Source organism: Varanus komodoensis, unplaced genomic scaffold (genome assembly GCF_004798865.1).
Source record: "Varanus komodoensis strain SLA01 unplaced genomic scaffold, ASM479886v1 scaffold6_4, whole genome shotgun sequence".
NCBI classification, from domain to species: domain Eukaryota; kingdom Metazoa; phylum Chordata; class Lepidosauria; order Squamata; family Varanidae; genus Varanus; species Varanus komodoensis.
Window position 1 is genome coordinate 21,244,333 of NW_025336347.1, and position 24,400 is coordinate 21,268,732.

A 24,400-nucleotide genomic window follows, 5' to 3' on the forward strand; every position below is an offset into this window, starting at 1 on the left:
GGCTAGACTGAGCTAGCTGTTATTTTGAGTCCAAGGAGGCCAACAAGCCCCTTCATGGATCACTGCCTTGTTGTGGCGAAGGGGCTTGCATAGCTCAATGAAGCTAGGAGCTGTGCCGTGCAGGGCCACCCAAGATGGACAGGTCATAGCAGAGAGCTCCGACAAAACGGGATCCACTGGAGAAGGAAATGGCAACCCACTCCAGTATCTGCCATGAAAACCCCATGGACAGTACCAAAAGGCAAAAAGATGTGACGCCGGAGGATGAGCTCCTCAGGTTGGAAGGTGTCCAATGCTACTGGGGAAGAGCAGAGGGCTAGTACTAGTAGCACCAGAAAGAATGAAGCGACCGGGTCAAAGCTGAAAGGACACTCAGTTGCAGATGTATCCGGTGGTGAAAGGAGAGTCCGATGCTGCAAAGATCTATACTCCATAAGAAATTGGAATGCAAGATCCATGAATCAAGGCAAGCTGGACGTGGTCATACAAGAGATGACAAGACTGAACATTGACATCTTAGGAATCAGTGAACTAAAATGGACAGGAATGGGTGAATTTAATTCAGATGACCATCAGGTATACTACTGAGGACAAGAATCCCTCAGAAGAAATGGAGTAGCCTTCATAGTCAATAAAAGAGTAGGAAAAGCAGTACTGGGATACAGTCTCCAAAAAGACAGAATGATCTCAGTTCGAATCCAAGGCAATCCATTGAACATCACAGTAGTCCAAGTCTATGCCCCAACCACTGGTGCTAAAGAGGCTGAAGTTGAGCGGATCTATGAAGGCCTACAACACCTTCTACAATTAACACCAAAAATGATGTCCTTATCATCATGGGGGAATGGAATGCTAAAGTAGGAAGCCAAAAGATAACTGGATTAACAGGCAAGTTTGGCCTTGGAGTACAAAATGAAGCAGGGCACAGGCTGGTAGAATTTTGTCAAGAGAATACAATGGTCATAGCAAACACTCTTTTCCAACAACCCAAGAGATGACTCTACACATGGACATCACCAGACGGTCAACACAGAAATCAGATTGACTATGTGCTCTGAAGCCAAAAATGGAGAAGTTCTATACAGTCAGTAAAAACTAGACCAGGAGCTGACTGTGGCTCAGATCATGAGCTTCTGGTTACAAAATTTAGGCTTAAATTGAAGAAATTAGGGAAAAGCACTAGGCCACTCAGGTATGGCCTAAATCATATTCCTGATGAATATACAGTAGAAGTGACAAATAGATTTAAGGAATTAATCTGATAAACAGAGTGCCTGAAGAACTATGGACGGAGGTTGGCAACATTGTACAAGAGGTAGCAACTAAAACCATCCCAAAGAAAAAGAAGTGCAAGACAGCAAAATGGCTGTCTGAGGAAGTTTTACAAATAGCTGAGGAAAGAAGGGAAGCGAAAGGCAAGGGAGAAAAGGAAAGATACACCCAATTGAATGCAGAATTCCAGTGAATAGCTAGAAGAGATAAGAATGCCTTCTTAAATGAACAGTGCAAAGAAATAGAAGAAAACAATAGAATAGGGAGGACCAGAAATCTCTTTAAGAAAATTGGAGATATGAAGGGAACATTTCATGCAAAGATGGGCATGATAAGGGACCAAAATGGCAGCGACCTAACAGAGGCAGAAGAAATTAAGAAGAGGTGGCAAGATTACACAGAACTATACAAGAAAGAGCTTAACGTCCCTGATAACCACAATGGGGTGGTCACTGACCTTGAGCCAGACATCCTGGAATGTGAAGTCAAATAGGCCTTAGGAAGTCTGAGCAACAACAAAGCTAGTGGAGGCGACAGTATTCCAGTTGATCTATTCAAAATCCTAAAAGACGATGCAGTAAAAGTGCTACACTCAATATGCCAGCAAATTTGGAAAACTCAACAGTGGCCACAGGATTGGAAAAGGTCAGTTTACATTCCCATCCCAAAGAAGGGCAATGCCAAAGAATGCTCAAGCTACTGCACCATTGCACTCATTTCGCATGCTAGCAAAGTGATGCTCAAAATCCTACAAGCTAGGCTCCAGCAGTATGTGGACCGAGAACTACCAGAAGTACAGGCAGGATTTCAAAGAGGCAGAGGAAGTAGAGATCAAATTGCCAACATATGCTGGATCATGGAAAAGCTAGGGAGTTCCAGAAAAACATCTGCTTCTGCTTCATTGACTATGCTAAAGCCTTTGATTGTGTGGATCACAACAAATTGTGGCAAGTTCTTAAAGAGATGAGAGTACCAGACCATCTTATTTGTCTCTTGGGAAACCTATATGCGGGTCAAGAAGCAACAGTGAGAACTGGACACGGAACCAGTGATTGGTTCAAAATTGAGAAAGGAGTTCAGCAAGGCTGTATACTGTTGCCCTGCCTATTTAACTTATATGCAGAGCACATCATGAGAAAGGCGGGGCTAGATGAATCACCAGTTGGAATTAAGATTGCTGGGAGAAATATCAACAACCTCAGATATGCAGATGATACCACTCTCATGGCAGAAAGTGAAGAGGAACTAAAGAGCCTCTTGATGCAGGTGAAGACGGAGAATGCAAAAGTTAGCTTGAAACTCAACGAAGAAAACTAAGATCATGGCATCCGGTCTTCTCACTTCCTGGCAAATAGACGGAGAAGAAATGGAGGGAGTGACAGATTTTATTTTCCTGGGCTCCAAGATCACCGCAGATGGGGACTGCAGCCAAGAAATTAAAAGATGCTTGCTCCTGGGGAGGAAAGCTATGGCAAACCTAGACGGCATACTAAAAAGCAGAGACATCACCCTGCCAACAAAAGTGCGTATAGTCAAGGCTATGGTTTTTCCAGTTGCAATGTACGTATGGGTGTGAAAGCTGGACTATAAGGAAGGCTGAATGCCGAAGAATTGAGGCCTTTGAATTGTGGTGCTGGAGAAGACCCCTGCGAGTCCCTTGGACTGCAAGGTGATCAAACAGGTCAGTCCTAGAGGAGATCAACCCTGACTGCTCTTTAGAAGGCCAGATACTGAAGATGAAGCTCAAATGCTTTGGTCACCTAATGAGAAGGAAGGACTCCCTGGAGAAGAGCCTAATGCTGGGAACAATTGACAGCAAAAGAAGAAGGGGACAGCAGAGAATGAGGTGGTTTGATGGAGTCACTGACGCAGGATTTCATGAGCTTAAGTGGACTTCGGGGGATGGTAGAGGACAGGAAGGCCTGGAGGAATGTTGTCCATGGGGTCGCGATGGGTCGGACATGACTTTGCAGCTAACAACAACAACAGGCCAACAAGGCCTGGGGTTCTGGGGGGCTCTGGCTGGCTATGAAGTGTATTAGTGCTGATCTCCAAATCCCCTTTTCGTTCCCCCCACGCCTTTGTGTATTCTTTGCCTTAGTGTTTTAGTACTCTCCACCCCTATCTTTTAGCCTTTTAACAAATCCTTCTTCCCCAACGCTTGGGTTGTCATGTGTTGAATCCAGTGTGTGGGCCGCAGTTTGGGGAACAGGGAGCTTCTGGGTGGAGATTTAAGCCCAGTTGGCCACAGGAGTGGGGAATCCTGGCTGGCTGTCCACTACAGTCTGATCAGATCAAATAAGCAGAAGCAATCTTCTCTGGGCTACCAAAAGGAGGCCGTCAGGATTTGAAATAACACTCCCTCCTGAACTTCCAGATGTTCAGTCTGGCACCTTGATCCTCTCAACCATGCTGCTGGAAGGAGATACAATGGTCTAGTTTGGCCCTTCCCTCCACCTGCAAACTGAAAAAGCCACTCATTTCAGCCACTCTTTGGTGCCATCAACTGGCAGATGTGGTTTCTAGAGGCAAGAGACAAAAAGAATTCAGGGGTGGAAATGAAACCCATGCCTCCTCCCTCAGAACAAAGCTTCCAGGTGGACGCCACTTGTGTCTGGTTCCTTAAACCACAGCCTTGGACTGGAGAAAATGCAAACCTTCCTGTCCAGTTGCAACTTGATAAAGCTGGCTTCAGCCAACTGCTTGCTTTCTTGGGTGAGGGATTTGCCAGGACTGGGATTTGCCAGGACTGGGATTTGAACCAACTCATCCTTTGGAGACCAAAGTGCACCAGCAGGAGTAAAGTCATGCCTTGAGTCTGGCACCTTAGACCACCTGGTCTCTATAGCCCAAGATCAGGAAATAGCTCTCTCCCTCTCTCCACTCCACAGTTTCAGCTTCTCTGCTCTGTATGCAGGAGTTAGACCTCTGTAAGTCTTTTTTTTTAAGGATTTCATCTCTTGTGCCTAGTGTTATGCATCCTGTATAACGCACCTCGTGCATTGATGTATGTTTTTTTGGCGCAACCTTTCAATCACAGAATGCAAAGCAGTATCACTGGAGTTCCGAGGCAGTCTCCCTTCTGAGCACTAATCCGAACTAAGCATTTATTTATTTATTTATTTATTTATTTAAAGTTTTGGATGGCATATAAAAAGACAGCTTACCAAAAAAACAAACAAACAAACAAAAAACCAGTTGAGAATCCTCCTGCAGAAGAAAGTATGTTTGGTTAATGTTGATATTTAGGAAGCAAGTAAAGAGTGCTCTGGTTCAGGGGGCAGTCAAACTACATTTTACTTCAAATTTAAGCTGGACGTATTTCATGGTTTCAGTTCTTCCCTGTGTCTTAAATGGCTAATGTTCTAATAAAAATATATAACATGCTCCTAGGTACAGCCACTGCACCAGAGTACTGGAGAAGAGGGGAGGAGAGAAGAGGCTCCAGCCCAGTGGGAGAATTCCTCCTTTGTATGCAGAAGTTCCAGGTCTGAGTCCCAATATTTTCAGGTACCGGCGGAAAAACGCCTACCTGACAACTAGGACAACTACTCCTGGCCAGTGTAGACCAGGAGTAAGCAACCCGGTACCCTCCTGATGTTTTAATTTATATGTAGTCCAACACATCTGTAAGGCACCAAACTGCTGACAGCTGGTGTAGGAAATACTAAGCCGGTCTGTTTTGGTGTAAGACAGTTTCCTAAGTCTGATCATCTATGTGTGTTAGGTCAGAAGCAAGAACTACTGGCTTAGACGAGGCTCGCTCTGTCGCAAGTCAGTGCATCGACGATGTCAACTTTAGTCGGATCAAACAACTTGGCTAATAGCATTATAATGCGAATGCTCTAAAACCGGAAGCTTCCATGATGGTTGGAGACACTCTATCTCTTCCCCGAATTCTACTGCTCTGGGAGGGTGGGCGCTCTGTGTTCCCGAACTTGTCTCTCTCGGAAGCGTTCCCGGCGCGTGCTGCGGGTGGGCCCCGTTTGGCGCGAGCAAGAAACTGGTGAGCGAACGGGACGGACCTTGAGAGGTACTGGTCTGGTCTGGTCTGGTGTAGAACTTGGGGGCTTTGCCTTGCAGGCTGCAGTGTTTAAGAGTCTTTAGTAAAAGAGTACGTTCTGTTTTAGTGGCTGGGTAACTGCAGGTTTACGGCTGTGCAAGTTGCATAAAAGCTTTATGGCAGTCTTCCCGAACCTGAAGATGCTTGGGACTATACCTCCCATCATCCCAGTCCTTTGGCCGCAGTGGCCCGGATTAACGGAAACTGGTCCAAAACTTCTGCAGAGCACCAGTTTGGAGAAGCCAGTTTTATTTAAACCTTCCTCAGCTTGCAGCAGCGAGGGTGCCTAACTGGCATTTGCAAAATCCTCAAACATGCAGGAGCACTGTCTCTTCTTAGGGTTCCTTGGAAAATGTGGACAGCATGCCACATACCATTATTTTCATAATCAACGGTTTTAGACGTTTTAGGATTTTTTCTATTTTCTTCATAGTCACATTTTCTATTTCTTCCTCCTTTTTCTTAAGTTCATGATGTGTTTTATATTGTTTTAATAATTGAAGTTTTATATTGTACTTTCATATTTTGTAAGATGTCCTGAGCACCTGGCGAAAGGACGGGATATAAATACTTGTAGTAGTAGTAGTACGGGATATAAATACTACTACTACTAGTAGTAGTATTACTAGTAGTAGTAGTAGTAATAATAATAAATCTGAGATGCTGGGTTGGATAGAACAGCTTTATCCAGCCCCCCCCCCCCCCCGAAGATTTGATCACTATCGGTGTTGGGCAGGGTTCATGGCCATTGATCAATGGTGGTCATAGTCCAAAACAATCTGGAGGGTACCAGGTTGGAAAAGTGGGATATAAATATAATAAATAAAATCTGCAAATGAATTGATAGGAGCAGAACAGGACTGGGTTCCTGTCCTTTGAAGAGTCTCTCTCACACAGGAACATTCTTCAATCAAAAGTGGCTCCTCTAGAAAGTCATGCCTTTGAGCACTATGTTCTCAAAGACACAGGAGCTGTCTGGACATTGGAACTCTAAATATTAATAGATCCTCTCCTGGCTCCAGTGAATCATAGTGTCAGGTACTACTGCAGTGTTTCTATTGAGGAGGCTGGGAGAGCTGTCCCAAGTTCATTTTGTAGGGCAATTCTAGAAATGATGAGCAATGGGTAGAGAAGCATCACTCTCAGCCCAGTTGGTCATAACTCATTTGCAAACAGGAATGGTGGATTGTTGTACTGTGTGATGTGTTCTCTTTCACGGAAGTCCTGCAGATCTAGACTGTGAGAAGTGAAAGACCTGTTCCTTCAGAAAAGTTCTGATGCTGTAGGTGGCTGCTACAGCATTACTGGTTTCTTTAGAAGATTGGCTCAGAATTCCACCCATTATAATAGTAAAGCTTCTGCATAAAGGATTCACATCAAGGCTGTGAAGTTTGAAAGATTTCTCCACCAAGTTTGTTATCATTTAGGAGCATGTGATGTATTTCTTTCTGTATTAGAGAGATATTCCTCTTCTGTACATTTTCTGAATTCTGGGAAATGGGATGGTTGTTGGAAATTTTGGAAATGTGGATTAGATCTATGCTAAGCTAGCTAGATAGAATTGCTCCTCAATTCATGTAGTTTAAATAATAGCACATTCTTGCTATTTCATCTGCTTCCACTTTCTTCCCCTGCAGCCTCTGCTTTTCTTAGCAGTTATGGAGCAAAGTAGTTCCCGCTTTGAGTCAGAACTTGATTTCTGCCCTGAGTGTGGTACAGTCCTACCTCTGCCAGGTATCCAGGACAAGGTGACATGTCCCTGTTGCTCTTTCTCCATTGATGTGCGAGGTGAGTGTCTTTTCCTGATGCTTCTGTTGCCTGCCCCACCTGACACATAAGCAATACAGACCATGTCCAGCTTTATTCTGTCTGACTTGGTCCCTTCACATTGGAAATTCTCAGAGGGTAGAGTAGCTTTCCTGGAGTTGCATCAAAAACTGGGCATACATAAATACAGGAAATGATTCATTTTAATAACCCCTTCTGGCCTCCCACAACTTTAGAAGTGGAACAGCTAGGCAGATACCGTCATCCTTCTCTATCCTTTTGAGACCTTAGGTTGATTAAAAGAGAGGGTGCTGTTTTCTCCCCATTCTGATCTGGTTCCATTAACCTTAGTCCTCAACATTTTCTGTGAGCCTTTGAAACAATAATTGACAGATCAGTCAATCCTAAGTAGCATCCAATAAAAAATATCAGGAATCCTTCCCTCATTGGTTTCAACTACATTACTTGCTATCTTCCATTGGCATAATGCAGAATTTTGAGTTCTTCTAATATTTAAATGTGTTAACATTGTATTTTATTTAAGTCAAAGTTGGGTTCAGTGCTAACAAACAGAAGATAAGATTGTAAATCTGAGTCAGGACTATATGACATTGGACACTGAATGCTCCAGCAAATAAAAAGTAGAATAGAAATTCCATGGTTTAGAAAACTAGTTGTCAGGGAAAAGAGGTCTAATCTAGGTTTCCTGATATGTTAGATTTCTATATATAGGATTTTTAAAAACTTATGTGGGAGTGTTTGATCATATGAACTGCATCTGAAGCCTGAGGCAGGTGTACTAGCACATCTCCTTTTTCTAAGAACAAAACCTACATCTTATAAAGCTTGAATAAATTCATGGCTGAATTTTGGGAAGGGAGAGAGGGAAGTCACTTAAATGCTGATAGCCATCCAAAGAAAGTAATTTTAATGCTTATAGCCATGTACTTTCACAAAATTAGGGGGTAACCTGTGAAGAATATTAGGTGGGACTTATAATTTGTATTAATGGATTCTGTTCTCAAGTATCCCCTATGTTTCTTCTCTATGCAGAATTTGAAAAAAGAATTATCCATACATGCACTGAATTCAACAGAATAGATGCCACCTCTTTAACAGTGGATGATGGAAAAGCAGTCAAAGGCCCGTTGGTGAGTGAATTTGGAAGGAGGGCAGTAATATTTCTGTTTGTCAGTTTTCTCTGGCACAGGATTCCAAACATCAGACCTGTGGCAAAATCTGCCCTTTGGGGTTCCTCAGAAGGCTTTATCACTACTTTTCCACATCACTGAGTGACTTTTACTTCCCCAGCTGCTGCTTAATAATTTGGTGGATTCCCAACATTTGTTTTTTATGCAATCAATTCCACCATTCTAAAACATTGATTTTTTTCTCTTAAGGCTTAGTTACCAGCTGTACTAGTATTAAGATACACTTTTATTATTAATTTCATTTCTGTACTGCCCAGCACAGAATTCTCTGGGTGATTCACAGCAATGCATACAACACAAAATATACAGGTAGCAATAAAAGCATCAAAATCCTCGCAGCAACAACCCTGTGAGGTAGGTTAGGGTGAGAGCCTGCGGCTGGCCCAAAGTCACCTAGTGAGCTCCGTGGGTAAGCAGGGACTAGAACCCAGATCTCCTGAGTCCCAGTCCTGTGCTCTTAACCACTACACCGCTCTGGCTCTCAGTGATGGGTGCAGTCCAACATAACTGGGAGTCCCATGTTGGCAAATCCTGTTGCAGGTGGTGGCAGCATGAAAGAAGAGGCTACTGGGTTTTAATCAGGCCAGAAGCAGTGGCACACCTGCACCGCCTTGGAGGACCTCCAGCAGGAAGAAAGCTCATCTCACAGCTCTGATCTAGATCTCTTCGATCCTTTCAGATTGACAGGAAGTGTCCCCAGTGCGGGCATGAAGGCATGGCGTACCACACTCGGCAGATGAGGTCTGCAGATGAAGGGCAGACCGTCTTCTACACCTGCATCCACTGCAAGTGAGGAACCTCCTGTAAACAGTTCATGTGCCTCGTCCTTGGCATGCTCACGCTTGGAAAACCGAAGAAGAGCCCTGCCGGGTCGGTCTGGCCCAGTATGCTGTTTCCACAGCGGCCACCCAGCGGCCCGCTGGAAACCCTTAAGCAGGACATGAGTCCGACAGCACCCTCCGGCCCAGGTTCCCCAGCAACTGCTGGGCAGGGACATACTGCCGCTCACGCTGGAGGCAGCATGGAGGGTTCAGGGCTAGTAGCCTTCCCCTTCGTGAATTTGTCCGATCTCTTTCAAGCTGTCCAAATCAGTGGCCATCACTGCCTCTTGTGGAAGTGAATTCCATCGTTTAATTCTGTGCTGTGTGAAGAAGCACTTCCCTTTATCTCTGTGCGGTTTAGAGGAGCTCTCTGGGGCTGAATTCCAGTTGTGAGCAGGAGCCAAAAGCAAAGGGGGTGGGCCCAAAGTACAAAAATAAAATTAGCGTATTGTAGCTTACAGTTCTTACAGCCAGTAAGTAAGCTTTGGAGAAGACATTCTAACCTTTTAGAACTGGGGGAAGAAACAGCACAAAAGTCAGGAAGCTACCAAATAATCAGAGAAGAAGAATGGGGTCAGGGGAAGGGATTGTCCCTCTGGGAAACCCCAGGGGGTCAAAACGCTGATTTGGCTGCCAGGCTGGAGTCTCCCCCTCCCCATCAAAAACTGCATTGACTTTTCTCTACTAAATGAGCTTTTCTGTACCCCTCCAATTGACTTGTCAGGGAACATGGGCAACATACTGTTAGAACTGCATCGTTCACTCCGGTTTCTAGCCTGGCTTTGGTGGACTTGGTGGACCGTCTGCACTGGGAACCAGGTGCACCCGGTTGGTTCTGCTGGACCTCTCAGTGGTTTTTGATCTGGATGAGCTCCATCCCAAGGATGAGTATTGGAGGCATCATTTTATGATGGCTCCAGTTGCTCCTGGAGGGTGGGCCTCAGATCATGGTTTTGGGAGGCTTTCATCATGGCAAAAATCCAGCTCGCCCTGCATGTTATTCAACTTTACGTGAAAATAGTGGGGCACATTTTCTGGAGTGTGTGGGTGTAATGTCATTAATCCTCTGTGAAAAAGTTCTGTCCATGTCTGTGATTTTGTGGGCTTTTTGTACTGAGTCAATCAGGTGCATGCCGTGACCATGGTATTTATAACTTGTTTTTGTTTTAATTCCAGTTTCCAAGAGAAAGAAGATTCTTGATCAAGTTTGCCCAAATATTTATAATTAGAATTGCTTCAAAGAGTCATCTCTGGATTGCTACTGTGGCAGTGGAAATCTTGGTTACCATGGAATCAGCCTCCTACTTAGCTGGGTGATTTGCAGATGACGACTACAGACCTTCTCTAGTGGACTACAAACCTGAAATGAAAATAGAAAGTAACGGCAGGAGTGACATGTGATAAAAATGGTCTTGCAAGTAGACCAAGATCTTTTTTCCAATTTGTTACTTCTCTTTTCTCCTTTCTCATGGAAAAGAAAGAACAATTGTTAATCTGTGGGCCGAACCGATCCAGAATTAAACATAGTATGTGCTCTTGCCACGAGCCGTCTCGCTGCTGCTGCCATCACCCAAGACTTTTATTTTATTTTTTATTATTACATTTGTGCGCCATCTTTTTACCTATCGCAAGGAATTCAAAGAGATGTACATGGTCATCTTCCTCTCCATTTTATTCTTACAGCCATACTGTGAGTTAGGTAAGGCTGAGAGTCAACGAGAGGCCCAAAATCAGCCGATGAACTTCATGGCTGAGCAGGGACTAATGCTCAGGTCTCCCGAGTCCCAGTTCAGCACTGTGACCTCTGCACCACAATGGCTTGTGTATTCCCCTCTAGCATCTTAGTTTGTTGACCTCTTGCCCCACTCCTGATAAAAGTGTTTGAGCTACTCGGACTTGGTGTGTGTGTCTGCTGGGGAGACAGATTTTTCATTCTAGTCATGCTACACCCTTGGTTCAAGAAGAAACAGAAGGGTTCTGTGGTTTGCTGGAGAGCAGTCACTCGCTCCTTCCCGTTATCACCCTTTATCCTTTTATAGGGTAGATGTTATTCTGCCTGCTCCACTCTTCTTCCTTTGAACTGATGTCGGGAGGCTGCAATTGCACTGTAAAAAAGAAGGGAAGGGTGGGGGACACCATATTTCCTGGGCCAGGTCTGGCTCATGAGGCACCAGTACTCAGTGTAGGTTTGGAACTCTGCATACGCTGTTGTGGTAACTGGTGAGAGCCCAGCTTCTCCAAACCAGCATGCATCCTTGGATCCTGTGACCACAGCAGTCCTTGTTTCTGGCACTGCCGCTCTCCTTGCTCCCTGTGTTCTGTCTCCCTACCGTTCTTTTTCTAGTGACACAGGTTTAGGAATTCGCTTTTTTATAAAGAGTGTCATAAGTGGTTGAGGTGAATGGTCCTGTCCCATCTTCTCCCCCAACCAAAGCTGTAAGAGGGAAAAGCACTGCCCTGTTGTGAAGTCTCAGCTGTATAATTTGTTTCGGGGTACTCTGATCATGCCCTTTTAAAATTTGCTTTTGTATTCTGTAAGGAGGTGAAGTAGTCGCCTACCTCCCCAAATCATTGGTCTAGATTCAAAATGGTGAATTGATGTAGCAGATTTGAAATGCTTCTCGATCTAATCCAGTATAGTTAAGGGAGATGTGGGAGATGGAGGGAAGTCCCAGATTAGTATCTTTCAGAAGTTCCATTTCCCAAACTACCTTCTATCTGGAGTGGAACTAAGAAGAGAATTTGAGGTAGGGCATGTGAATTATTCAGTAATGTATGCCTTTCCTGGTGTGATTGTGAATTTCCCTCCCAACTTGAATATGTAAAATAAAACTTTTATTTTCTTGCTGTGTTCATCTTTGCCTTTAATTTGGGGGTCAAAATGACAGTTGGGAGCCAAGACTCATATTTCACAGCATTACTCACAAAAGTGCATGCTAAAGATTAACACAGATGTGTTACTCCTGACCATACTTTACCCCTTGGAACACTCAAAATCAGGGTAGCTGAACAGTGGGCAAGTATGCAAACAGATCTATGCATGTATAGATGGAAGCGCAGTCTACAGCTCCTACCGTTCCCCAGCCATTCATATTGGAGGTTATAGAATTTTTTCTATTTAAACATACAAAGATGTGTGCCCTTGAAGACTTAGTAAATGAATCACAGCATAAGCTTTTGTGGCCTATTCATTTGATTTCTATCCTATCTGAGAGCAGCTTACATTATTCTCATCCCCACAAAAACCCTGCTGTGAGGTGAGTTGGGTAAAAGTCTGTGACTGGCCCAAAGTCTTCCAATTGGCTCCATGGCCAGAGGAGAACCTAGATCTCCTGAGTCCCAACCACTTCCCCACACTGACTAGAGAATTCAAGTACTATAAAGCTTCGTGATGGATCTCAAGTGCTTTCACTGCATTCCTCCAGTCAAGGTATTTGGTCCAGTATAAATTACGTCCATCCTCTTAATCTCGGAAGATTTTTGTTTCCTTGCTGTTTCCTTGCCAATTACATTATATGGCAGAGCAAATTAAGCTTCCCCAGCTTGTCGTACTGCAGATTCCACTAGGACCGCAAACTGGAACATCGCTCACTGTTGCCCACGTTTCCTGGGTTGACAGGCACTAAACCTAATACCATGGGAGCTCAGAGCTGTAATCCTTCGCGATGCGTATTGCGCAAGCGCCGTCAGAAGAACGAGCATCCGTACGGAGGAAGTGACTCTGAGGTCTAGCTGGGGGACGCGTTAATGTGGGGGACGTGAGGAGGAAGCCGGAAGCGGCGCGGCCGGAAGCGGGTGAAGGGAGAGGCTGCAGCACCTGCGAGGGAGGTGGGGGAGACGAGCCGCGGCGTGAGGGCGGCAGGTGCGGCGAAAGAGGCCCCTGACGCGGGGAGGGTCTGGGCGAGCTGGGTCGGAGGCGTCCAGTGAGCTTTCCCCCTGCAGGCGGCGACGCAGCGGGCCGGGCCCGAGCCGTATTGCTATGGCGGAGTCAGCGGCCAGCGTGGGCGCCTCCGCGACGGTCACCGAGACGGAGGTGACTGAACCGGTGAGCACGGGGCGCCGGAGGGGTTCGGGGGCGGCGGGGGAGACAGCAGCGCCATGGCGACCACGGGAATGGAGCCGGAACCGTTGGGGGCGGCCCTGGCAGCTGAATCCGGGTCCGCCGCGGTTGTCGTGGCAACCGAGGGTCGGGGAATTCGGTGGCCTTGCGAAGGGCTGCGACGGTCTTCCCGGTGATGAAGGGAAAAGGTGTGCTAACCAGACGGCCATCTGGATGCGCTAAGCAGAGGATGATATGCCGGTTGTCAGGTCTAGCAAGATACCTTTGGAGAGAGGCAAATAAAGGGAGTGGGCTGTGCCTTTTGGTTGCTTTGTTATGAGCTGCCTGGAAGCATCTTACCGCTTTGGGCAACTGGCTGGGTGGACTTGTGAACCTTTGGTCTTATAGAGCAGGCTGCTGTGTGCCAATGAATTTAGTGGCATTATGCCTTATTTACATGATTGTTTTAATCCTACAACTTTGCTACAGAGCACACTTTGAACTAGGAAGAGCTGAGAGATGGTGACTGACCCAAGGTCATCTGGTGAGCTTTTTGGATATGGAGGGGACTTGAACTTGGGTGTGCCTTCCTTTATCCAGGGCCCTGCACTATACAGCACTGGTTCCCTATTGACAGTGATAGTTACTGGTTTGTAAAAACCAAAGTGGTTACAGAATTGGAAACTCTGACAATTTGTTTGGTGAGATTGACTGCTGCTATAACAGATAGATAATGCACAGTATTGAATAGAATAGATTTGTGATTATCATACATACATGCCTGTAAGCCATTATTGGAAGAAAAATAGAATGTTATCTCAAGAATTTCAGGCTGGTGGATATCACAGTGGTGATATCAGGCCGTAGAGAATATATACATACAACTTAAAACAGTATTAATTAACTCTTTTTTATGTTGAATCATTTAGAAAATAAATATCCTTAGTGATCAGACCTTCTTGACTGCCACCATCACTATTCTGTGCCTGAGTTACTCCCAGTTGCTGATTTTTTAGTGACCATCAGCTCTCTTGACCTTTCTGCTGCATTTTTGATGTATTATACTCATGCAGCTTTTGAAAATGGCACCAATGCACAAACATATGCAGTATAATTAGTAAACAAAGTGATTGGGGCTACAAAAGCAGCAGCAAACAGGTAAGTGGAGGGTGCTTATAACAAAAATCAAAGGGGCTTTCATGGGCATTTGTTTGTATGCACCATGGATACCTGGAAAAGGTTATAGAGGTTCAGTAGGTCTGGATACAAAACCAGTGAATAGGCTAGCTTAGCAAGCCGTTTTTCCTGGAGACTCAAAAATGAAACAGCAATAGAACAGAGGTTTCGTAAGCCTAATATGTGAAAACAGGAATAGAGAAAGTTGAGGGGTTGGGAGAATTAAACAAGCCCATTCCTATTTCCTCCTAAATGAGTCAGATTGATGCACAGTGGTATTTTCCATCTCTGTGTATACTTAGGTGCAGCTTCGTGAATCAGTGTAGTCTACTCTCCTGGTGGTTTTCATATTGAACTTTGCCTAGGCTTTTACCAAGATATTTCTAAGCACAGATGAAATATTTATGCCATGCACATAATAAATGGCTTGCATCCACTTAACTGGCAGCCCTCTAATGTAATCAATATGCGGTGGCATTCATAGTAGAAGCAGTGGCTCTGCTACAAGCCCCACCCACACTGTAATCTGATATCCTCATGCCACCTACCATAGGCAGGGCTATAACAAAAAAGTCAATGTCCATCTGTCTGAAAGTTCAAGCCCCACCCATCTCTGTCAGGAAGATGGCATTCAATCTGCAGTGACCACTGTGGTAATATTTGTAATATGTACAGTAGGTTTGTAACAGACTAATACACAGAACTTGTTTCTGGCTTCAATTAAAGCAGGGCTCAATATCCCACGTGCACACACTTATATGAGGTTATTTATCCCTAATCGTGCGAGGACTATTCAGTGATATGTGTGCACAGGGGAGATCTTCAGAATACTCTTTTACTGCTAAATACAAGGTAGCTGGGGTGTTTTTCTTTTTAAAAATCAATACTAGACAAAATGGACTAGACAATAGATGGGAAAAGAAGAAGGGGATGGCAGAGGATGAGGTGGCTAGATGGAGTCACTGAAGCAGTTGGTGTGAGCTTGAGTGGACTCTGGGAGATGTGGAGGACAGGAAGGCCCGGAGGAATGTTGTCCATGGGGTCGCAATGGGTTGGAGACGACTTCATGACTAACTACAACAACAACTAGACCTGTAGATGCATCAAGTGGTGTAGGCCCCTGGCAGTACCCATCTTTCTTCCTTTCAATAATACCTCTGGGAATAGGGTGATGTCATGACATACTGTTGTGCCCATGTTCCATTGTGTTCCAGGTATGTGGCTGGGGCAGCTGCAAGCCTTTCTTTCTTTCTTTTTTTTTTTTTTTTTTAGTAAGGAGAGAAACTCTTGTTCACCCTGTATTTAAAGATAGGAAGAAAACTAATAAACTTTGGCCCTCCACAACGATTAATCAAATCCGATGGGGACATGCTTGACCCACCTCCCAAAACATTCAATAGAATTTTTTTAAGTTTCCCCTGGAATGAAAGTGAGTTGTCCATATAGATCAATGGAAAAATCTAGGATTTGGTGCAGCTGTGATTAGACTTAAGGTGTTTTTCTCATTTCTTCCTAAAAGCTGGCATTAAAGATATAATACTCTGTATATACAGAGTTTCATGCTTTTATAATGCTAAGGCAAAGAGTTATCCTGTGAAACCCAACTTGTAGTGGGGAAGCATTCCTTTTATTCTCAAAATCTGGGTAATTATGTAATTAGTTGGAGGATAATTTTAAATGTGATAATTCAATTCTATGGTCCAGTTTAGATTTTCTGTATGTTGTGATGTTTATTGTTGGGAACAGACACCTATTCTGAAACCCATATTTTCTTAGTCTGTAGCCTAGGGTAGTCATCAATAGATAATTATTATGAGCTGTTCTGGACAAAACAGGCAGAAGCTGCAATGAGCTGTTATTACCTGATAGATTTTGGCTGCAAGAAGGATGCATCAGCAGCTTGTACGTGTGCAAAAGTACATGGTGGTTTTATGAGTGCCACTGTGCCGTTCATTACGGACCAGAGTTTTGACACTTAAAGTGAAGCCATGATAATGGTACAGTACATGAAAACGCTATGTGTCCTATTGCTGCCTTGTTAGTGCTCTTAGTGCTGGTATAAAAATACAGATTGGATACATGAAACCTAAGATCACCTTATGTAGAACTACAGAAGTTTCAGCATTGATTTCTATTGACCTTTCTTATTTCTGTCTCTCCCCCATCCCCTTGCACACCAAATGTATCTCTAATGATAACCTATGAATAGGCAATAAGAGGCATCTCTGTTTTATCTTACCACTGCGAGAAGGTCCATGGCATGAGGTTATTGTGGGATGCATGGGGTTTGATGAGCCAAGTAGGAGAAGTCACTACAGTTAAGCTTGAATACTGCTGTCTGCCCACCCTGTCCTCTGTAATTGTACAAATTTATTTGTAGTGAGATAGGGCTTCCTAGGCAAACCTATTTGTATAGAAGGTGTTCCCTGAGGATGGAAGGTTTGAAAAGCAAGAATGTGTATACGGAAGAGGAAAGAGGCATATCACTTTCACTTAAGCTGGGTGCAAACGCTTTCTCTACCCTTTCACCCCCAGGAGAATCGCAGTCTCACCATCAAACTGAGGAAGCGAAAACCAGCCAAGAAGGTGGAATGGTCAAGTGACACAGTGGATAATGAACACTTGGGACGGAGATCTTCCAAATGTAAGCCATGTTTTCATCTACTGTTGTTCCTATGAGATATTTGATCTTCATTTCTTCACATGCGAGTCTTATTCCTGGATTCATCTTAACTGATTAAGGGGACAGTTCTGTGCGTGTTTACATGAGACAAGTTCCTACAGTTCCCAGCATTCCTCAGCCAGGACTTTTTCCCATCTAAATGTGCCTTAGACTGTTGAACCAGTGAGCTCATCCCCCAAAGACTATCCAGCCCCTTACCAGTTCCCAGAATTCACCAGCACAGTGCCTCAGCTGTCATTATTCCTTACAATATTATCTGCTGTTGTGCCTAAGTGTACAGTATCATATAGAAACATGGCTAGCTAGCACTGGGTGGTCAGAGCAGCAGAGAGAAATTAGGAGCATTATGCATCTAGCTTCCTAGGCAGATATAGCTTGTGGACCAAGTACCTTCAACTAACAGTTTATCATGGATATTACTTCGTTTTCCTACTATTTTTCTGAGGAGTCCTGGGCAATGTGTGTGCCATCACCCCCTACACACACACCTGTCTTAGTATTTTATCTTGCAACAAAGCTGTGTGGTAGTTTAGACAGAGACATGACAATTGTCCCGAAGTCATCCAATAAGCTTTACATCAGGGTGGTTATTTTAACCATGATCTCACTTTAGCAGTTAACCATTATGCCATATGGGCTCCCTGTTTTGTAGTAATGATCATTGTAGAAATGTAGGATTTCTGGGACCTGTTTGTTGGTTCTTGTATGGAAATGGAGTCTCTTAGAACAAAAATGACCAACTTTCATGTTCTGGGCTACTTTGGACTCAGTAGGTCTCCCAATTCTGAATAAAGATTATAAAGATCTACCTACTGCTCCTTTGAAAAATGAGGTGCTTCTCCTGATCTCTTCCAGTGGGCCATTTCCATTGGAGGGAACCACTCCTGCCTTCCAATATAACAGGGCCGGGGAGCAAGCAACCCTTCCGAGGCTGCTGAACTGCAAGCTCCCATTATCTCTAGTGCTGCACAGAGTTGCAGGCCAATAGCATACAGAGGGCCACACATTTGCCGCATGCTTAATAGAACTCCCTTGAACTTTCTCTCAAGGACAGATCATTGATTGGCACTGCTGAGCTCTAGAGACAAAAGTCTGCTTAGCCCATTCAGTCCAGAGAAGGTATTGTTGTTGCCAGCAGGGATTCTAGGCACTCAGCAGTTCCGATCAGGAGTGCTTTGTGTAATGGCTGCAGTGGGAGAGGGGCAGAGGCACTCCCAGAGCAGTGGCTCAACTTCCCCCGATGTCCAGGCTGGCCGGGAAGCGTGGAAGCTGCACTTCGGCCCATCACGGCTTGACCACAGTTTTTCTTGGTAGAAGGGCAGAGTACAAATAAACCTTGTGGGCACCAGGCTGAAGAGCACTACAGTGGTGGGATTGCAGAGGAGAATGATTGCGGGAGGCAGGCCAGGGAGAAGAGAGCGTTGGAGGCAGAAGCGGTGAGTGCCGGGAAGTGCAGTGCTCAGGAAACGGCATACTTTTCTATGTAAAGGAGGAGGAGCCAGAGACTAGAAAGATTTTTAAAATAGTGAGTGTGTGTTGGGGGGGGGGGCGGGTGTGCTTGATTGAGCAACAGCTTGGGTGGGACTTGACAAATTCAGCAGAAGAAAGATAAGGAAATAGAGCTGGGGGGGAGGAGTTCCTTCCTTCTTCCCTGTCTCCTCAGACTTGAGAGGGCCCTCTTAGGAAAGCTTTTGTATTTTGGCTCTCCACTCTTTGGTCCCTGCCTGTTGGTCTCAGTTCCACTTCCCTCTTCTTCCCCAAGGCTCCCTGGCTGTACATAAAAGACAGCAGCTCAGTGGCAGAGTTTATGCGTTACATGCAGAAAGTCCCGGGTTCAGTCCCTGACATCTCCTGCCTGACATCTGGGAGAGCCACTGGCACTTAGAGCTAACAGTATTGCGCTAGATAGGCCGATGGGTGGACTCGGGGCCAAGCAGCCTCCTCTCTTCCAAATGAAGGGCAGGGCAGGACCTGTGGCCAGGCATTTCTTCCTGTCTCAGGGTGCCCTTCCTTCTGCCTATGCCTGAGTAGGGTATCACATTGCAAATGTGCAGCTCCTTCGTCATTTTTGACTGGGCAGATGATTGGTGGGCAGAAAGTAGATTTCCAGATGTTCTGGACTTCAGCTCCCAGAATTTCTTACTTGTGGCCATGCTGACAGGCTTCTGGGACATGATGTCAAGACCATCTGGAGATCTGTCCTTTGCCCATCCCTTTTTAAAATTATATAATGCAACATGTATTACTGTTTTGGTTTATAGTGTTATTAATGCATATTCTACACATGTGAATAAAAAGATACGGTAGTCTGCTGCTGCCTCTTGACCTGCTTGGAACTTGCAAGTGACATGAATGACTAGATCTCAGCAATGGCAGTTTGATGTCTACAGTTGATGTTGGACAGGGAGGAATGTTCCAAGATTGTTTGAAGGATGTCTTGCACCTTTTCCATTTCCTTTCCCAAGACTGAGTTTCCAAGACTGGTGGCTGAGAGGAATAATTAACTTGTCTCCTTGTACTCCCATGAATGTCAGTTAATTGCAGACTTGTTTGATTCTCTCTGTTTCTGTGTTTCTTCCTTTTTAAATTCTTCCATCCCTTCTACCCTTCTTTCACTGCCTCTTCTTAATCCTACATTGTCTTGTGATGGTGCCCTTTTGCTTTCTTCATAATCCCCTACTGCCTTTTCCTCTTTCTTCAATATCTGCAATTTCCTCTTTCCTGTGCCTTGCCTTTTATTCTTATTTTTACTCAAATGTATGATTTTCCTCCTCCTGTAACTTCTTCTCATCCTGCCTCTTGATAAATATTGCCCTGCCTTCCACATCGGCACTTGTGTGTTCCTCTGACATTCACAATCTCCTGAAATCTTCACTTTCTCCTGACTTTCTTCCCTTACCGTCCTTGCCATGTTTCCCTGGTCTCCTTTTTACTTTTTGTCATTCCTCTCTTCTTCTCCCTTGCTCCCCTCCCACAACACAGGCTGCTGCATCTATGAGAAGCCGCGAGCTTTTGGAGAGAGCTCCACAGAGAGTGAAGATGAAGACGACGAAGGCTGTGGCAATGCCCACTGCATCCGGGGCCACAAGAAAGGCCAGCGGGGGAAAGTGCAGGGTAAAGAAGGTGACTCTGGTCCATCAGAGAGCAGCCCCCGGAAGTCGGAGCCGCCTGACCAAAACCACTCCGCTGCCATGCAACACTGAGCCCCACCTGGCCAAGGAATGGGGGAGGAAAGCCCCACCTCCTACCCTGAGCAGGGACTGATGCTGCCCCGACTCTGGGGCAAGGGGGAGGGAGGGGAGGGCTCATGCATCCTCTGCTGGTGCTGACACTGCCTCAGCTCTGGGGCAAAGGGGAGGGGGGAGGGCAGGGCAGGGCAGGGCACGTGCATCCAGCTCCCCGTCCGTCTCGTGCCATTGCTGCTGCTGTCGTCTGTCTGTCCATCCGTGGCTGGTGAGTCTGTCTGGTGCTGCCCATCCTCACCCCCCATCCACGTGGAATGTAGTGATGAGCCTCCTGGGCTCTCTGGCTGATGCTTTCCCTCCTGGCTTCTTAATTAAATGTGTGTATCAGTGATGAACAAGGTAGGAAGTGGGCTTTGGAAAGGGCAGTGATGGAGCTGCATCCAAGCCCCTTCTGATAGACATGCATCCCTCTGTTCCCTCCTCCCTCTCTCTCACCCCCCACACCTTTGCTAGGCTCCGAGTCCACCCTCCCAGTTCCAGCCGCCCTCTCCCGCCCAGTCCTGTGTGTCCTCTTCCTTTCCGCGCTCTTGCCCAGCCAAGCTTGCTGGTACCCTCACTTCCTCTTCCTGCCCCAGCTGCACTCACTGCTCCCTTCTGGTCCCTGTTGCACTCCTAGACTCATCACTGCCTGGTCACTGCATCTGACACACAGCTGCCTTAAGGACGCAGCCTTCAGGTCTCCCCATGTCTTTGATTTCTGCCACCTGTTTGTTACTACACACCTGCCTTTTTTGTTGTTTTCAGTTTTTTTAAAATCTCCCGCTGTGTTTTTTAAAAACACAAGAAAGCACCCAACAATGTATATTTTTCAGTATGCTATGGACGGTTGTAAGATAATTCTTTTCAGGGTGAACGGGAGGGTTAAGCAAGAGCAAGAAATCCACTGGCTGTGGTACGGCCGGGAGTGTAGCAACTTTTACTGGTCTGGGGGAGGGAGCTGAAAACTGCATGTTAGGATTGAATGTGGCAGCTGACTCTGGGCAAGAGTAAATGAGGCTGGACTCATTTGGAGGAAGTCCTGTGCTTGCTCAAACAAAAGCCATGCCTGAACTTCTTGCGCAGTGCGAGGGAAACCCACCTCTGTTCCTGTTCCACACTTTGGCTGGGATTCACACTGAATGAGCCCCCGACCCCGAAATGACACAAGAGGACCCTGGCATTACAGTGTGGGGTGGAGGGGGGCTTTCTTCCATTGCATGACCCCCGGATCATTCCGTTGCTCTCGCTACCTGTGGCTTGATGTTGGAGCACAGGCAATTGTGTGTCCTTGGAACCTTAGTTTCTGTGTGCCAGGGTCAGCACGCTTCTACTTGCACATAACGTGCAATAAGAGGAGCAGTGGAGGGTGTCCATAATGCACTGGGTGAGCGTGTGGCCCACTGGCTAGTTCAGCAAGCCCCTTAAGGGCCACATTCACCAGACTCTGGTGACTGTGCTGCACTTCTTGTCCGAGTCAAAGGAGAAGGTATGCGTAACTGCAAGAAAGCGCTCTTTGTACCCTTACAGGTTGTACGGTGCCCTCTGTACCTTACAATCACCTTACAAAACCTAGTCATGACTGCAGCCTACCCCAGAATGTTTCTGCATCAGTCACTCCTTCCACTCCTGATTGGAGGGCAGGCAGGCGGGCGGGCAGGGTGCAGTGGACAGCCTCCTCTGTGCCCAAGGGCTTGGGGTTCAGAGAAGCCTTTCCATTTGTCTTGCACAGCGCACTTGTGTTCCTGCCACAGAGTGCCTGAATTTTGGGGTGGTCAAAGCGGGCTGCTACCCTATGATTTCTGATAGCCTTCTTTGGCTACTATTCTTAGTTTACAGGTGGGATAGCGTGCTTTGGCCAAAAATTGGGGTGGCAGAGTCATGAGCTTCCCTGCCTGTCCTCCTCTAATGTGAACACAGTCTGAGAGTTTGTGTTCGAGGGCAAGTCACAGATCCCCAAATGTGGCCAGAGGCAGGAGAACCCTGCCAGGGCTCAGTGGCTGCTGTCAACCTGTCCTGTGAACCAAGAAAGTGGGGTGGTGTCCTCAGCTTGCACATGTTGGACCATAGGGGGACAAGGTCTGGTGTGGGTTTTTTCTGGGGTATTGTCAGCGATGCCACTTGGCGGAAGGGAAGTTGCTGAGCAAGAGGGACCAGCGAGCCCGCTCTGGCTTGCAACACACAGGGGTTATTAATACTGTATTTACACGCACGAACATAATGGGTAAAACGCTGTCACTTTTTCTCTTGCCCTGTCCTAAAAGAACACTTGTGAGCACCTTTAAAAATGCCCGAGAATTAAAATGCAGATGTTGGTGCATTCATACAGAAGTCTCAGTTTCTGATGTCTCTACAGCAGCTTAAACCTTGCTTAACTTACAATATATATATACACACACACACACAGACACACACACACACATATATATATATGCACACACACACACACACATATATATATAAATTCTCTGTACTGAAACTTGAAATGCCAAATGTTGTTACATTATGCAAGTGTTGTGATTGTTTGATACACCAATTAAATTTTGGTTTGTTTAAACACAAGCCCTGATTAGCAGCTGAATGAATCATGATGGTGCTGCCGGTATCATGCTGGGAGTGATGCTCTGGTTACCCAGCAGAGCCATAACAGAACATGTGGGACTTAAGGGACAGGATAAAGGAAGGCCTTCCATTGAGTCACTTGTAATTCCATCTGTACCTGCTCCTGCTTCAGCCTAATTTTTAAATCTTAGCCTTGCACCTTTGAGGCCTAAGTACACGCTTTTAAACAATCAGAGCTAGATCTTCTGCATCTGGCAAATATACAGGCAGTCTCTAGTTTACAAACAAGTTCCATTCCTGAGAAAACAAGTTTGTCTTTAAGTCAAGTTTATATGTAAGTCGATCAGCCATGGAGCCAACTGGTTGACTTAGGGCCAGTCACAGACACTCAGCCCAACCTACCCCACAGGGTTGTTGTTGTGGGGATAAGATGGAGGAGGAGAATAATGTAAGCTGCCTTGAGCCCTTTGTAGGAAAAAGGCAGGATATAAATCGAAAAATAAAATAAAAATAAATATAGTCAATTCTCCACTTCTGAGTGGGTTGGGGTGCAGGATCCCTGTGAAAGTGGAAAACCTGTGAATATCTAGCACTACCCCACCCACTCCCCATCGCCACCCAAACGTGCCAGTGCATCTGTTTTGCAGCAAAGCAACTGCAAAAAGATTTTGCACTCCAGATGCAGGGGAGCAGGAAGGGCTGCTTTGGAGACTGCCCTCTCCCCGCTTTCACTTCCTCTCTGTGGCGATGCTTTGGCGGCCCGCCCTCTCTCCCCTTTGCTGCTTTTCCATGGTGACTATTGTTTTCTGCAGTGATTTTCAGAAAGGCTTTATGGCAGTTTGTGTTTGTAGGAGTTCTTCGTAACTCAGACGTTTGTAATTCGGAGACTGCCTGTATGAACAGCTGTATTGCAAGCATAGTTCATAGTGCAATATTGCTGTGCACTAAATGTATGTGTGTGAGGGGGAGAACAACACAATTGTTTGTTGATGCTTTTGGCGTGGGGCTTAACCAGAAAGGTAAGCTTGCTTGTACCTTCAGAACTGCATGGCTGTGCATGTGTCCCGAGCTGTGGTTGGAGGCATGTACTATAACAGTCTTGCTGAAGGTCTGGTCGGTACTGGGATAGGAGACTTGTGCCTGCTGTCCTCAGGTCTATGAAAAGGCGGGACATAAATATACCAGCCTTCCTCACCTGGTGCCCGCCAGGTGCGTTGGGCTCGCAGCATCCTCCATGCACCAGGTGGGCTGGGGACACCAGAAGTGGCAGCACGGCCAGGCTAGCGCCTCCAAGTTCGCTCTTAAGGCGCAGCGGGGACGCTCTTCTCTTGTTGAAGGTAGATCAGCTGTCAGTCCAGTTGGCTCTTGGCATCTTGTTTCACACTGCAGGAAACAAAATGTCTTGGCCAGCCTTGGCAGGAAGAAGAGGTAGCCTTCCTTTTAAGACAGCCCTGTCTTGATATGCACAACTGGTTCTTACACATTCTTCTGGCAGCCTGCATGAAAATATCTGACAAAAGGAGCGTCCTTGCTAGGCCCCAAAGGTGAATCTAAGGTAGCCTTACATGAACTGCTAAAAAAAGTT

The 24,400-nt window shown here is 45.8% G+C and overlaps 2 protein-coding genes across 3 annotated transcripts; both read left to right on the plus strand.

Annotated features, from left to right (window-relative positions):
- The first annotated feature begins 5,238 nt into the window (after nt 1-5,238).
- Nucleotides 5,239-11,989, plus strand: POLR1H (RNA polymerase I subunit H). 2 transcript variants are annotated; one of them, XM_044452110.1, is made up of 5 exons: nt 5,239-5,278; nt 6,973-7,123; nt 8,156-8,253; nt 8,993-9,102; nt 10,311-11,989. In XM_044452110.1, the coding sequence occupies exons 2-5, from the start codon at nt 6,994-6,996 to the stop codon at nt 10,333-10,335; spliced, it is 363 nt and encodes a 120-aa protein (XP_044308045.1). In that variant the 5' UTR covers nt 5,239-5,278; nt 6,973-6,993; the 3' UTR covers nt 10,336-11,989. The 2 variants fall into 2 exon arrangements, with proteins under 2 accessions (XP_044308045.1, XP_044308044.1); XM_044452109.1 differs by having other exon boundaries at nt 5,254-5,305.
- A 947-nt stretch (nt 11,990-12,936) lies between these two features.
- Nucleotides 12,937-22,579, plus strand: PPP1R11 (protein phosphatase 1 regulatory inhibitor subunit 11). The gene is made up of 3 exons (XM_044451861.1): nt 12,937-13,179; nt 16,885-16,993; nt 20,015-22,579. Exons 1-3 carry the CDS (start codon nt 13,114-13,116, stop codon nt 20,233-20,235), a joined length of 396 nt encoding a protein of 131 aa, XP_044307796.1. The 5' UTR covers nt 12,937-13,113; the 3' UTR covers nt 20,236-22,579.
- The last annotated feature ends 1,821 nt before the right edge of the window (nt 22,580-24,400 follow it).